The 15,299-nt window shown below is 36.4% G+C and overlaps 1 protein-coding gene across 2 annotated transcripts in view; it reads right to left on the bottom strand.

Annotated features, from left to right (window-relative positions):
* Positions 1 to 580: 580 nt before the first annotated feature.
* DDX46 (DEAD-box helicase 46) overlaps positions 581 to 15,299 on the bottom strand; it is a 53,566-nt gene continuing 38,847 nt past the window's right edge. The window contains exons 19-23 of one of the 2 annotated variants that reach the window (XM_020908020.2): positions 14,879 to 15,055; positions 12,467 to 12,685; positions 11,832 to 11,976; positions 2,947 to 3,020; positions 581 to 1,701 (exon numbers count right to left, since the gene is read on the bottom strand). In XM_020908020.2, the coding sequence (XP_020763679.1) occupies positions 1,654 to 1,701; positions 2,947 to 3,020; positions 11,832 to 11,976; positions 12,467 to 12,685; positions 14,879 to 15,055 (663 nt within the window). In that variant the 3' untranslated portion in view covers positions 581 to 1,653. The remainder of the gene's footprint in view (positions 1,702 to 2,946; positions 3,021 to 11,831; positions 11,977 to 12,466; positions 12,686 to 14,878; positions 15,056 to 15,299) is intronic. The other variant, XM_020908021.2, reaches the window with a different exon arrangement.

Below are 15,299 nucleotides of genomic sequence, written 5' to 3'. Positions count from 1 at the left end.
AAAATCAAAGAGTCAATGTGACACTAAAAAATGTAGTAACAAAGAAATGTGCTTCATTTTAACAAAATACTATCAGTGGCTTATGACAGCTAGATGTACAAACATAAAGGTAATAATACTAAAATGATGTAAAACTATGAATCTCAAAGTGATGGAGCAGGCTGAAGGGAGCACCAATTGCCATCAATGTGGGACTGTGACATAGTCTATCAAAGGAAACAAACTATCACTAAGTAATAAAAATAAGGATATATATAAAATGGTGGGTGTGGAAGAGCCCAAGATGCCTAAAATTTTAGAGAAAATGATTTATTTGATTCTATTGTTACATGTGTTTTATCTGTTTTCTTCCTCAAGTAAAAAAGTGGATATGTGAGAGATTCAAGAATATACCTGAGATTTTCAGTAAGGATAACTTCAAATTGAAGAAATCATGACTGATACCTCCTGTCACTTTAACCATCTAATATACTATTGAAATAATTTAACAGCTATAATACACTTTGGGTTTTTTTGTTTTTAAAAGCTCTAAGTCAAGAATACTCAAAGGAACTTCTGTATCTTTTAAGAAATACAACTATTTAATTCCTGAAAATTTTATTTTTTCAAAGACTGACAACCACATGAAGTTCTAACACACCAGGAGTCTGAACATTAGGTGATCCAATTATCACAATTTAAATTAGGATACTCAGGAAATAGATATCAAGGTTCAAAAATATAATTTATGATTCTTTGTCAACTAAATTTCACTGAGAAATGCTTAAAGTCTGTCTAAAATGTGGGTGTCATGCTTTTTTTTTAAAAAAAGAAAATTCACAACCTACTCAATAATCCTGAAGAAAAATCAATTGGTAGGGTGTTTATATGTACAGCTGTATAAATGAACACTTTAACCGGGAAAAAACAATCATATTCATATTTACAAGTGACAAATCACTTTCACTTCAGGAAGATTATAAAAGAGCTAGTAGATAGGCACAGAGCCAGAGGTTGTGAAGGGAACGTAAAAGCAGTCAATACTAAAATTCTTAGCAGTGTAAAGGAACGTGAAAAATTCTTATACTACAAAACTTTAATTTAACAAAACCAAAAAGCAGTCCAACTATGACCCTTATAAGATGATAAAAACTGAAACAAAAGCTCTGAGCCCATTTTGTAAAAATTCTATTGCAACATTCTTATATCCAGTTCATATTGTTCTACTGACTCAAGTAAGATTTAAGCTCAAGGTAGACATAAAATTAGAGAATTTTACCTTTTCTGAGGAGATGATCACAATTTCATTGCAAGAAGATAAGGTGAACAACCCCTTAGCAACTTTTATAGTTTATTATCTTCAGTGGAAAGTTCAAATATTTTAATTGTCTTAAACTTCTGGAATATTACCCAGATAGTTAAAATATTGATATTTAAGTTTTATATTAAAGGACACTTTAATGAAAACAGGCCTGCTTTAAATAAGAGTTTCATAATTCTGCGGGTACTCGCAGAAAGAAGATTTGTTAACAAATACTGGTTTCTTATACTTAAGAAAAAAAAATCAGCAAGACAGAATTTTAAAAATCTTAATTTAAAATACACTGTAAACTGAAGACAACAACTGCCACATTTATCACAGACCAGCACAGGTAAAAGTTTTTCCCAGATGTTTTATAAGACTTTGTATCTTCCTTTATTTGTTGGTTGGTATGAATTTTGCTACAAGAAAAAATAAAAGGCATATGATTAGTAAAAGGAAAAGGAAATAAAAGGGAAAAAAAATACGTTAAGTTTTCCTTTACAAACTTATACAACTATCAGATATTTAAAATAAAAATATTATTGAAAAAAAAATATTATTGAGTGAGAAAGAAAGAACTATTTAACAATCATTTCTCTGTGTTCCCTCAACTACTCCTTAACAACGGTTCTGAACCGACTGAACAGTGGCCACGCTCTTTTCTATCACTCCTTGGTAAAAGTCACTTGATTCAAAGTTTGTTTTTATTCTTTCCTCTTGCTTTGTTTACATTCCATCCTTTAAATTATTTTTATCCATCGAAAGAATGTTCTGTAAGGGAAATTTTAGAAAAGCCCTAAAAAACACATTCTTTGTAAAGTTTCCTTTCAAAGGATCCTCATCCCAATGTACACACTGTAGGGAGAATTTACAAGAAGGTGTCTGCCTCCTTTGGAAAGGTGGTCTATAAAAGGTCTATATTCAAAATCAAATTAAGTCCATACCTAAGTTTAAAATACTGACAAACACTTAAGTTTAAAAACAGTGGCAAAAATGTAGAGAAACTGGAATTTTCATACACTGCCAAAAGCAATGTAAACTGGTATAACTACTCTGAAAAATTACTTAGCAATACCAACTTAAAGCTAAACTATATGTACCCTGTAACTAGCAATTCTACTTGGAGGCATTTACTCAAAAGAAAAATATACTGAAGTGTACAACAGAGACATGGAAGAATGTTCAGAGAAGTGTTATTCATAAAAACTCAAAACTAAAATGACCTCAAAATCTGAAACATAAATTAACTGTGGTAAATCCACGGGGTTAACTACTATACAGCCACAAAAATAATAACGGATATATGTAAAAACATGGATTGATATCCTCAAAGTAATGTTGAGAGAAAGAACTTAATATACAGAAGAGTCCACAGCATTTGATTCCACTTATACGGAGTTCAAAACCAGGCAAAACTAATCTATGATGTTGAAAGTCAGAAAGTCACATTTGGGGGCAATGAACAGCAACAAGGAGGAACATGAGCAGGGTTTCTGGGATCCTGGTAACATGCTCTACTTCCTCATCTAGGCAGTGATCACACCAGTGTGCTCAGTTCGTGAAAATTCATCAAACTATATCATCTGTCTACTTTGCTGTATTTCTATTAAATGGCTAAATAAAACATTTATTAGAACAAACAAGTCCTTGAGGTTTTCACTCACCAATCGGATCAGTTCTTCTTTTATAAGCCTGGTGATTTCTGCCTTCGCTTTCTGCACAGCCAGTTCATTGGCACCTGGTGAGTGAGTGGAGAACATTATTCATATTACTGGAATTACACTGGATGTTTATCAGAGTCATTGAGATCCAATAGAAACACTGTAGGTAACTTTCAGGAACACTGTACTACTTTCCAAGAAAAGTCTTTCAACACCTGGTGGAACATCATCTACATTGTATCATGGCTGCTTATTATTATGATTACTTTTAAGAGTTTCAAATGTGAGCACTGAGCTTACTGCTTAGAGGGTTAAGGTCAGTGAGGTACTCCTGTTACAAGTTCTTGGTATATTGGTATGCAAAGAAAAAATGATTTGCAATTTGTCCAAAATAGAAGAAGAAAAAGGAAAAGGAAAATACACTTTCCTAGGTTCAGTTATTTAACAAATACTTATTGGATGTTTATTATGTTCTTTAAAGTCAGCAAATGTTTCAGAAATGTGCCATCTGAACAAAGTCTTAAAGTTGGAGGAGGAGAGATGACAGGGAAAGTATTTTACAAAGGGAATCAATCATGCGTGAAGTGGTACAGATTAGGAAAGGCATGTTTAAAGACCGAAGAGTAAGAGAAGTAAAGTATGGTGGAAAGAAAAAAGTGTGTGAAAGAACACAGCAAAACAGCCAAACAGATAAGGGAGGCTGGAGACACTTGTATATAAATTCAAGAAGCACCCATCATGTGTGGTATACTGTATGAGATTCATTACACAAAGTACTCATCTATGCTCTGTGTGATCCTGTAGGCTACTAGAAAAACAAACTTGGAACAATATCACAGCAAAATAAGTACATTAGGAAGTAGTCTTATCAGAGGAACTTTCAAATAGCATTTCTTCCAAGAATCTTCCCTAACTTCTCCAGGTGGGGTTAAGTGTTTCTTCCCTCAGTGCTCTCACAGGATTGTGTTCATATCATCCTGAAAACACATTTTTGAGGTAGAATGACCAAAACGTTTTTTCTGATTAGATGTGAGCAGTGAAGAAGAACAAAGTAAGATGCTAAGAGTTGAGTTACAAGTAAAGAAACTAAAATGTAATAAAGGAGATACCGAATATAGATGCAAAAATCCTTAACAAAATTCTAGCAAACAGAATCCAACAACATATTAAAAAAATCATACACCATGACCAAGTGGGCTTTATCCCAGGAATGCAAGGATTCTTTAATATCCGCAAATCAATCAATGTAATACACCACATTAACAAATTGAAAGATAAAAACCATATGATTATCTCAATAGATGCAGAAAAAGCCTTTGACAAAATTCAACATCCATTTATGATTAAAACTCTCCGGAAAGCAGGAATGGAAGGAACATACCTCAACATAATAAAAGCTATATATGACAAACCCACAGCAAGCATCACCCTCAATGGTGAAAAATTGAAAGCATTTCCCCTGAAATCAGGAACAAGACAAGGGTGTCCACTCTCACCACTACTATTCAACATAGTTTTGGAAGTGTTGGCCACAGCAATCAGGGCAGAAAAAGAAGTAAAAGGAATCCAGATAGGAAAAGAAGAAGTGAAACTCTCTCTGTTTGCAGATGACATGATCCTCTACATAGAAAACCCTAAAGACTCTACCAGAAAATTACTAGAGCTAATCAATGAATACAGTAAAGTTGCAGGATATAAAATTAACACACATAAATCTCTTGCATTCCTATACACTAACAATGAGAAAACAGAAAGAGAAATTAAGGAAACGATACCATTCACCATTGCAACAAAAAGAATAAAATACTTAGGAGTATATCTACCTAAAGAAACAAAAGACCTATACATAGAAAACTATGAAACACTGATGAAAGAAATCAAAGAGGACACAAACAGATGGAGAAATATACCGTGTTCATGGATTGGAAGAATCAATATTGTCAAAATGGCTATACTACCCAAAGCAATCTATAGATTCAATGCAATCCCTATCAAGCTACCAACGGTATTTTTCACAGAACTAGAACAAATAATTTCACAATTTGTATGGAAATACAAAAAACCTCGAATAGCCAAAGTAATCCTTGAGAAAGAAGAATGGAACTGGAGGAATCAACCTGCCTGACTTCAGACTATACTACAAAGCCACAGTCATCAAGACAGTATGGTACTGGCACAAAGACAGAAATATAGATCAATGGAACAGAATAGAAAGCCCAGAGATAAATCCACGAACCTATGGTCACCTTATTTTCGACAAAGGAGGCAAGGATATACAATGGAAAAAAGATAACCTCTTTAACAAGTGGTGCTGGGAAAACTGGTCAACCACCTGTAAAAGAATGAAACTAGAACACTTTCTAACACCATACACAAAAATAAACTCAAAATGGATTAAAGATCTAAATGTAAGACCAGAAACTATCAAACTCCTAGAGGAGAACATAAGCAAAACACTCTGACATAAATCACAGCAGGATCCTCTATGACCCACATCCCAGACTTTTAGAAACAAAAGCAAAAATAAACAAATGGGACCTAATGAAACTTAAAAGCTTTTGCACAACAAAGGAAACTATAAGCAAGGTGAAAAGACAGCCCTCAGATTGGGAGAAAATAATAGCAAATGAAGCAACAGACAAAGGATTAATCTCAAAAATATACAAGCAACTCCTGCAGCTCAATTCCAGAAAAATAAATGACCCAATCAAAAAATGGGCCAAAGAACTAAACAGATATTTCTCCAAGGAAGACATACGGATGGCAAAAAAACACATGAAAAGATGCTCACATCACTCATTATCAGAGAAATGCAAATCAAAACCACAATGAGGTACCATTACACGCCAGTTAGGATGGCTGCTATCCAAAAGTCTACAAGCAATAAATGCTGGAGAGGGTGTGGAGAAAAGGGAACCCTCTTACACTGTTGGTGGGAATGCAAATTAGTACAGCCACTATGGAAAACAGTGTGGAGATTCCTTAAAAGATCGAAATAGAACTGCCATATGACCCAGCAATCCCACTTCTAGGCATACACACTGAGGAAACCAGATCTGAAAGAGACACGTGCACCCCAATGTTCATCGCAGCACTGTTTATAATAGCCAGGACATGGAAGCAACCTAGATGCCCATCAGCAGACGAATGGATGAGGAAGCTGTGGTACATATACACCATGGAATATTACTCAGCCATTAAAAAGAATTCATTTGAATCAGTTCTAATGAGATGGATGAAACTGGAGCCCATTATACAGAGCGAAGTAAGCCAGAAAGATAAAGACCATTACAGTATATTAACACATATATATGGAATTTAGAAAGATGGTAACGATAACCTTATATGCAAAAAAAGAAAAAGAGACTCCGATGTATAGAACAGACTTGTGGACTCTGTGGGAGAAGGCGAGGGTGGGATGTTTCAAGAGAACAGCATCAAAACATGTATATCTAGGGTGAAACAGATCACCAGCCCAGGTTGGGTGCATGAGACAAGTGCTCGGGCCTGGTGCACTGGGAAGACCCAGAGGGACAGGGTGGAGAGGGAGGTGGGAGGGGGGACTGGGATGGGGAATACATGTAAATCCATGGCTAATTCATTTCAATGTATGACAAAAACCACTGCAATGATGTAAAGTAATTAGCCTCCAACTAATAAAAATAAATGGAAAAAAAAGAAAAGAAAATTGAAAAATAAAATAAAATAAAATAAAGGAGATACCGAATCCAAGAGGAAGAGCAGGTGTTATTATAAGCAGTGATGGTGGTTAACTGACATCATTGTAGCGGAGGTTCTCATGGGACACACCAAGTTGGAAACGTTAGTAAGACCAACGGAAACAAGGAGCAGAAGTAGAGGAGATGGAGATTAGAGCTCCATCAAGGATAGGCGTGGAAGGATTTGAAGTCAGGGGACAATGCCAGGAGGCAGGCAAGTCTAGAGAGGGAACTTGGTGCACACCTATAAAAGGAAAAGCGCTGGACCAAAGGAGACCAGAGGTTAAGTACTAGGAGTGAGAGAATGTCAAAAGAATAAAAGAACCGGGGTTAGTAATGTAGAGAACTATGTTTTTTTTATTTTTATAAGAAAAATCAAATATGGAAAACAATTCACAAGAAATGATAAAATTCTTCCCCTTATTAGATATAACTTTTTCAAACCCACAGAGGACAGAGAAGGAGGAAGGGAGGAGCTGTGGGGAGAGGAGGAAGAGGAGGAGGAGGAGAAAGAAGAAACAGTTTAACAACAGGAAGAAAAGAGACATGCTTATGGCTATGAAGTCACAGCAACATATCTAATCTAATCTAAGACCCCCACCTCCACAAGCCAATGACCACAACATTTTAAAGCTGTGGGTGCTGGAAGGGAAGAGAGGTGGATGCATGTGAAGCCAAGGGTAGAATTAAGAGCTGAGCCAGAATGAAAAGTATTTAAAAACCCAAAATTCAGAAGGAAAATATGCTACTTGGCATGAGTTGGTGTGCAGCTTGACACTCTGTGCTATTTTAAAAATAAGGAAAATGATACTCTCATCCAGCTCAAAGCAGAAGAGCAATTTTCCTGCGTTAGTTAGAACCTGACCATTTGCACCGGTTTAAATTATTGACTTATACAGCTTCTTTAGGTAATGGGTTACATATGTTTATAAGCTGTCATGAAAAAGAGGCATTTCCTTTCATTGGTCCCAAAACAACTCTGGCTGCTTTTAAGGGATTCTCCACCAGTAAAAAGAGAGGGTCACAAAACAGGCTATAAATTATACAGGCTGGCTAGGCACGTCCGTCCTTCCTGTTCTCCTTCCCACTGCCTGGTGGGAGGCCTGGAGCTGCTGGGCCACATGGAGCCTCTAAGGAGCCAGGCAGTGGGGCCCCTCCAATCACAGAACCAGAAACAGATGACACTAGGCTCCTTACAACACCTGTTTTCATCCCATTAGTGTTCAGTCGATTCGGCTGGTGTTTCAAAAACTAGATCATTTAAATCTAATCATCTATGAAAATTCTCAAAGCTTTAGATCATTTTAATTACCAATCTCCAGCCCTTATTTAGCATCTTTATGTCTCTAGAATTTTCAAGATTCACTCTTAACAAGGTTATCTTGTTACTGGGAGGGAAAGACCTGTTTAGATTATAAAAATTAGATGTTACTTCCTAAGTACAAGTTCACAGTGGAAAGCACCCAGAACCATTGTAGATAGATAGAAAAGCTGGCAGAAGCTGTGGCTTCTCATTTCACTTCATTTGGTAGTACAGTAGATGTGTTCTTATAAAGTTAATACAAATTAAACCTGGCATACATTAATTATACTACATTAAATAAGCATAATTACCTTTAATAAATTACAGAGGAATCTTTTTCAAAGCAAAAAATAATCTCTGATTTACCTCTTTAAAACAATGTCACTTAAAATACTGATTTTGAAATCTTAGAAATACTTAAAATATTGTATGTTATTACAAAAAAATTAAATACTGGTTTTGCTTAAATGACATCTATCATATTCAAGCTGAATAAACAAGGATGACTCCATATTTACCAAGGTTTTATCATCAGATTCCACTGAACGACATCTTGTATGGCCTAATACAATAGTAAGAGAGAGCTGTCTAGTTCCAAGCACAGAAAGATGTCAATGTAATTTCTTCTCCTTGAACATCAAGATGCCAGCAATCCCCATTTAACCTTGCAATAAAAGGAACAGCGTCACCTGATTCAAAAACACACTGAGTCACTGGCAGGGCAAAAGTCTTTCAGGATATATAAAAGGGTACTGTTTAAAAACCTGACCTGAAATATTAATGCACAGGTCAGGAAGCAACAGTTAGAACTGGACATGGAACAACAGACTGGTTCCAAATAGGAAAAGGAGTATGTCAAGGCTGTATATTGTCACCCTTCTTATTTAACTTATATGCAGAGTACATCATGAGAAACGCTGGGCTGGAAGAAGCACAAGCTGGAAGCAAGACTGCCAGGAGAAATATCAATAACCTCAAATATGCAGATGACACCACCCTTATGGCAGAAAGTGAAGAAGAACTAAAGAGCCTTTGATGAACATGGAAGAGGAGAGTGAAAAAGTTGGCTTAAAGCTCAACATTCAGAAAACTAAGATCATGGCATCTGGTCCCATCACTTCATGGCAAATAGATGGGGAAACAGTGGAAACAGTGGCTGACTTTATTTTTCTGGGCTCCAAAATCACTGCAGATGGTGACTGCAGCCATGGAATTAAAAGACGCTTACTCCTTGGAAAGAAAGTTATGACCAACCTAGACAGCATATTAAAAAGCAGAGACATTTCTTTGCCAACAGAGGTCCATATAGTCAAGGCTATGGTTTTTCCAGTGCTCATGTATGGATGTGAGAGTTGGACTATAAAGAAAGCTGAGCACCGAAGAATTGATGCTTTTGAACTGTGGTGTTGAAGAAGACTCTTGAGAGTCCCTTGGACTGCAAGGAGATCCAACCAGTCCATCCTAAAGGAGATCAGTCCTGGGTGTTCATTGGAAGAACTGATGTTGAAGCTGAAACTCCAATACTTTGGCCACCTGATGCGAAGAACTGACTCATTTGAAAACACCCTGATGGTGGGAAAGATTGAGGGCAGCAGGAGAAGGGGACTAGAGAGGATGAGATGGCTGGATGGCATCATCGACTCGATGGACATGGGTTTGGGTGAACTCCGGGAGTTGGTGATGGACAGGGAGGCCTGGTGTGCTGCGGTTTGCGGGATCGCAAAGAGTTAGACACAACTGAGTGACTGAACCGAACTTAACTGATGATCCAGTTTCTCAAAGTCACAATCACAAACCAAAAAATGCAATCTGTCTAGTTCTGGACCCACTTTCTTTGTACATCAGTTGAAATATGTATGGATCTTCCTGTACAGTAATGGTAGAGTATCAATAGCATGGAAAACATAAAGGCTGTATCTGAGTTTTATTCCTTTACTGCAATTCATCATTATTAATTTTAAAAGATACAAAAGTGAGAGTGGTATCAGTGAAAATGGCATAGGAGGGAACTTCAAAAGCTTAACCTCCACAAAACACTGAATATATTTGCACAAAGTGATAAAATCAACTTTATCAGAACTCAGAAACTAATCAAAAGTTTACATCAACCAGGCAAACCCTTATTAAAGGAGAAAAAAACAAAATCCCAACTCAATCCTGGTAACAAAACTTTTCTGTTTTATAACTTACTCTGATCCTATCAAGCATTTTTGACCAGGAAATAACTTTTACTTAGAGTAGATGGGATGCACACTGCACATGCATTTCTCTTCTTGTAGTCGTCATGTTAACAAGTCACACAAAAACAATTTAGATAACCAAAAAAAAAAAAGTAAACAGGCACAATACTAATTTACTTTCACATATGAAAATTATCTTTGTTTTGGTTAGGAAAAGAAACCCTAAAAATCAGTCCTATATATATTTAAATCAGTTTTAACTTATGTTTATTTCAGTAAGAAACTTACCTAAAAGTTATAGTCTTCACAAAAATCAAAGGAATGTCAAAATATAACAAGAAAACACTAACTTATTACAATATATTTTCAGTTTATATTTCCACTGATCTTTCAACACAAACTTTAGAGCTGAGCTAGCCAATACAGTAGCTATCAGCCATGTAGCTTTCTAGATGTAAGTTAATAAAAACTAAATTTAACATTTCTTGGTCACATTTGGCCATACTTCGAGTATTCCAGAGCCAGCAGAGTTTTCACTGGACAGTGCAGATTTAGAGAGATTATATGCCTATGCCTGTCAAATAATATTATCTGTGCAGAAAAGAAGTAGCTCTAGAGCTTAATCAGATGCATTTTCAGAAAATTTATCAAGTGCCTACCATGTGTAGAACACTGGGAATACAGCAAATGATAAGTCACTGCACTCACAGAGCTTGAGTAGGGCAGAGAGAAACAAGTATAAATATACTGTAACATCTATGTAATGAGTACCGTGAAGAGAAACAAAGCAAGTAAAGAGCTACAGAGTGGTGAAGTGAGACCGAGATCATTTCCCTGCTGGCAGGGATGTGTATGATTCAATGGACTAGGCCGGTGTTTGAGATTGTACAGGGCATGGGAGTGGCATCACTGTAACCATCTAAGCAGGAGGTATGCAGACTCTAGAGTTACACGGCACATGGAATAAACTACCTCACAGCTCCAGTACCAGTATTCAATAAACATTCAGTTCATGAAATAAATGAAATGGAGCTGTGGCTGGCCTATTCTTAAAAATCTATTATAAAGATGTTAAAAGTAAATATAAAAGAAAGGAGATAAGTTGTCCTACTATGTTATATATAATACATTAGGAAAAAAATAAAAATAGAAACTGTCTTTTGAATTCATTTATGAATGTATGAGGTAAGGTTAAAAACCACACCTGATCACTCTTAGATAACTCATTACTTACAGCCTTTAAGCTGTGGTATTAATTGTTCTATTTTTCTAAAAATGGCATGTATGAATTTACAGGCATAAAATCAGAGGCAATATCTGCTTGGGTAAACAAGCATTAAGGGAATTAATATAGTTGATTTACTTTCTAACCTTAACTTTGGCCAGAATGTTCTACTTACTGGAAGCATAAGGACTTACTGGACTAGTCCCAAAAATACATGTGTTCTTTTAGTCATTTTCAATTTGACCAAATTGTCAAAAATGAAAGAGTCCCCAACAAAGATCACTCACCTCTATATATACTAAACTTCTGAATAAAGACCACAAATAATCGGTGAAACTTTTTAACAGGTGTTCCTCATTCTCGGTCCTCTCTAGAACTGACCTCATAGTTTCCCTGGGTCTATTACATCTATTATCAACTTTGATCAAACTCAAGATGGAAACTGAACCAACAGTACATACTTTCAATTGCCAAGTAAATTTTCCGCTCTCCTTCCTTGGGCTCTTTGCCAGGTGGGAAGTACGTTCCTCTGATTGTAATTGCAGCTTCAGAATATTCACTGATTCTCTGCAGAGCTTCCTTAGAGGTAACTTTCCACCTAGCGGTCTAGGAAAGAAAAGAGTTGGGGGGAGAAGAAATCTCTTTACAACAGGATTAAAAAAACCTGAGGTCCTAAAAGAATAGGTTAGCTAAATCATGTTATTGTCAATATTAAAATTCTAATCAACATCTTCATCATAAATTCATTTAGATTCTAATGTACCTAGAAAGTAATCATAAAAATGAAATTTCCAGTGTTGTCTCTGCATCTAAATAAAAAGTAAAGCAGCCATTAAAATGTTCATGGTTTTTTCTTTTTATTTATCTATTTACTTGGCTGTGTCAGGTCTTAGCTGCAGCTTGAGGGCTTAGGTGCCCTGGAGAATGTGGAATTTTAGTTCCCTGACCAGGGATGGAACCCCCATCCACTGCATTGGAAGGCAGATTCCTAACCACTGGACCATCAGGGAAGACCCTTCATAGGTTTTAAATGAGGTATTTTCACTCCTAGAAACAGGGTTTCTACTCAATAAAAAAGTTTAAATCTGCTACTTGCCTGTGGGAAGTCATTGATCTCTAATTCTTCCTCATATCTCTTAAAAGATTCATTCTGCCCACCGTCCTGTCTCTCCTCTTCTTGTTTCTCCAAAGGCACATAGTTGAGCTTGGCATTTATCTTTTCAGCAAGTTGCTCTGCAATGGTTTTTGCAGACACAGTGGGAGCCAGGATGGTGCCACCTCTGAGAATGGCATTGGTGGCCTGCTGCATTACATCCTGCAGTGAAAGAAGACCTACAGTCAAATCTCAAATGAGGGTAGAGACAAGACCAAAGATCCCACCACAAACTCTCCTCTGGAAAGCACTAACTAAAAGCATGTAGAGTCTGACCCACAGGGCAATTTAACAGCATATATTTATAATAGAAAGTTTCATATATCTGCCTTACTTGATGTGAAAACTAAATACCCAAGTCTATATTAAAAAACACTACTGAACATTAGGTAACTCTTGATATCAAATACAGTATAATATTTCTAAAATCATTTACATACCTTGTGGCTACTATGGGTTTCCTCTGAATCAGTATGTTTGCCCACTACTACCACTGAACTCCTCTTCCCCTCATGGACAAAGCCAACATTCCATAAATTATTGTAAATATCTTTACGCAACATATTTTAACATTTGAAATTAATTTTACTATGTATCTAATACAGAGGTAATTCTGTGGGTAATACATGACTCACACCACAAGCTCTTCCAAAAACAGTGAAAAGTTATAGCCATATGATTTCACAAAAGTTACTAGTAACAACACCACAAGAGAATAGTAGGTGAAGTGCTGCATCCCTGTTTTCACAAGAGGCACAGGCTTGAGTAAACACTTCATAGTAACTCACTGATTAAAAAAGATTCAAAGACCCAAGGCTCTGATTCTTGACTATGGCTGCCTCATCAGGTCAGTCCACTGGCCTCTAGCTTGGTCATTCCACTTGGGCACTGCAGACCTGAACCTGCATACAACTATTGGACACAGGGTCATGCAGGTCCTCAACCACTCAAAATCTTAAACACTGTCAACATTAACAAACTGTTCTTTGGGAATGCTATGAAAATTTAACCCTGATTAAAAATTAAGTTAAATAAAATGCAGGAAAGAGTTAAACAAAATGTGGGAGAAGGGAACCCTCCTACATTGATGGTGCGATTGTAAACTGGTGCAGCCACTATGAAGAACAGTATGGAGGTTCCTTAAAAAACTAAAAACCTAGCTACCATAACCCTGCAATCCCACTCCTGGGCATATTTCCATAGAAAAACATGATCAGAAAAGATACATGCACCCTAATGTTCTCTGCAGCGCATTTTACAATATCCAAGACATGGAAGCAACCTAACTGTCCATCAAGAGAGGAATGGATAAAGAAGATGTGGTAAATATGTACAATGGAATATTACTCAACCATTAAAAAGAATGAAATAATGCAATCTGCAGCAACATGGATGGACCTAGTGTGTCATGCTGAGTGAAGTCAGTCAGAGGAGAAATACCATATTATATCCCTTAATGTGGAATCTAAAAAGAAAAGATACAAATGAAGGAACTTATACAACAGAAACAGACTCACAGACTTCTGAGAATGAACTTATAGTTGCAGGGGGGAAGGGGAGGAGGGACAGTTAGGGAGTTTGGGATTGACATGTACACATTGCTATATTTAAAATGGATAACCAACAAGGACATACTGTAAATCACATGGAATTCAGTTCAATGTTATGTGGCAGCCTGGAGAGAAGGGAAGCTTGGGGGAGAATGGATACATGTATATATACACGGCTGAATCCCCTTGCTGTTCACCTGAAACTATCATAACATTGTTTGTTAACTGGCTATATCTCAATAGAAAACAAAAAGTTTTAAAAAAAGAGAAAAGATACATATATATATATGTGTGTGTAACTGAATCACTTGATTGTACAACAGAAACTAACACAACATTGTAAATCAACTACAAAAAGCATTAAGTTAACCAAAAAACTCCCAAGAGAAAGATGGCAAGTAAAATATTTAACAGTTTCCCATTGTCTAAACTCATGTTAGTTTGAATTATATAATTGGGTGTCTGTACTTCCACAGTATTGTTTGTTTCGTCAATAATCCACCAGTAAACACAAAGAAAGAAAAAGAGAGTTCTTTCTTTAGGATTTTGGTAAGGTCACTCGGAAAACTATTCTATAAAATTATCTATGGTTAACATGCCTTCCAGAATAGGCACTAAGACCTCAGCTAATCACGCTAGAGAAATCAACCAAGGTCAACAATTAAAGAATTCTGTATTCAAACGTTAAATGCTTATTACCTCAAAATCTAAAACAACTTCTTGTTCACTTGTGCTGATACAATTTAAAAAGCATTTAAATCAAATAACTTACAAAAAGTATTAAGACTCGGAACAAATTACTTAATACCTGAGACTCAATGCCCAAATTCTTCTGAGCATTGATTCTAAGAGCCAATCTCTTTGCAATTTCCAGTTTCTCAGCATTCCCTGCAGTGGGAGCAGGCACACTAGATGTTCCAGGAGCTGCCATATCCTTCACTCTCTTCTTTGAATTAAACATGCTTTCAATTTGCTCATCAATCTAAACAAGAAAAAAAAGCATTAGTAAAAATCTAATTAAAAATACCAATTTAGAGAGGGTGAGAGGGAGGGGAGGGGTAAGAAGAAAGGGAGAGGTGAGGGGAGGACAAGGGGCAAGGGGAGGGAGGAAGGAAAGAAAGAAACAGAGATACAGTGCTGCAAGAACCACTTCAGCAGACTCCTGAGTATTACAGAAAATACATCCCAATTCAGAAAACGAAGAACAGGGGCTGTCAAAACAGAGT

The sequence above is a fragment of the Odocoileus virginianus genome, chromosome 3 (genome assembly GCF_023699985.2).
Source record: "Odocoileus virginianus isolate 20LAN1187 ecotype Illinois chromosome 3, Ovbor_1.2, whole genome shotgun sequence".
NCBI lineage: Eukaryota > Metazoa > Chordata > Mammalia > Artiodactyla > Cervidae > Odocoileus > Odocoileus virginianus.
Note: the sequence above shows the minus strand (reverse complement) of the source record. Positions and strands in the feature narration are given on the sequence as shown.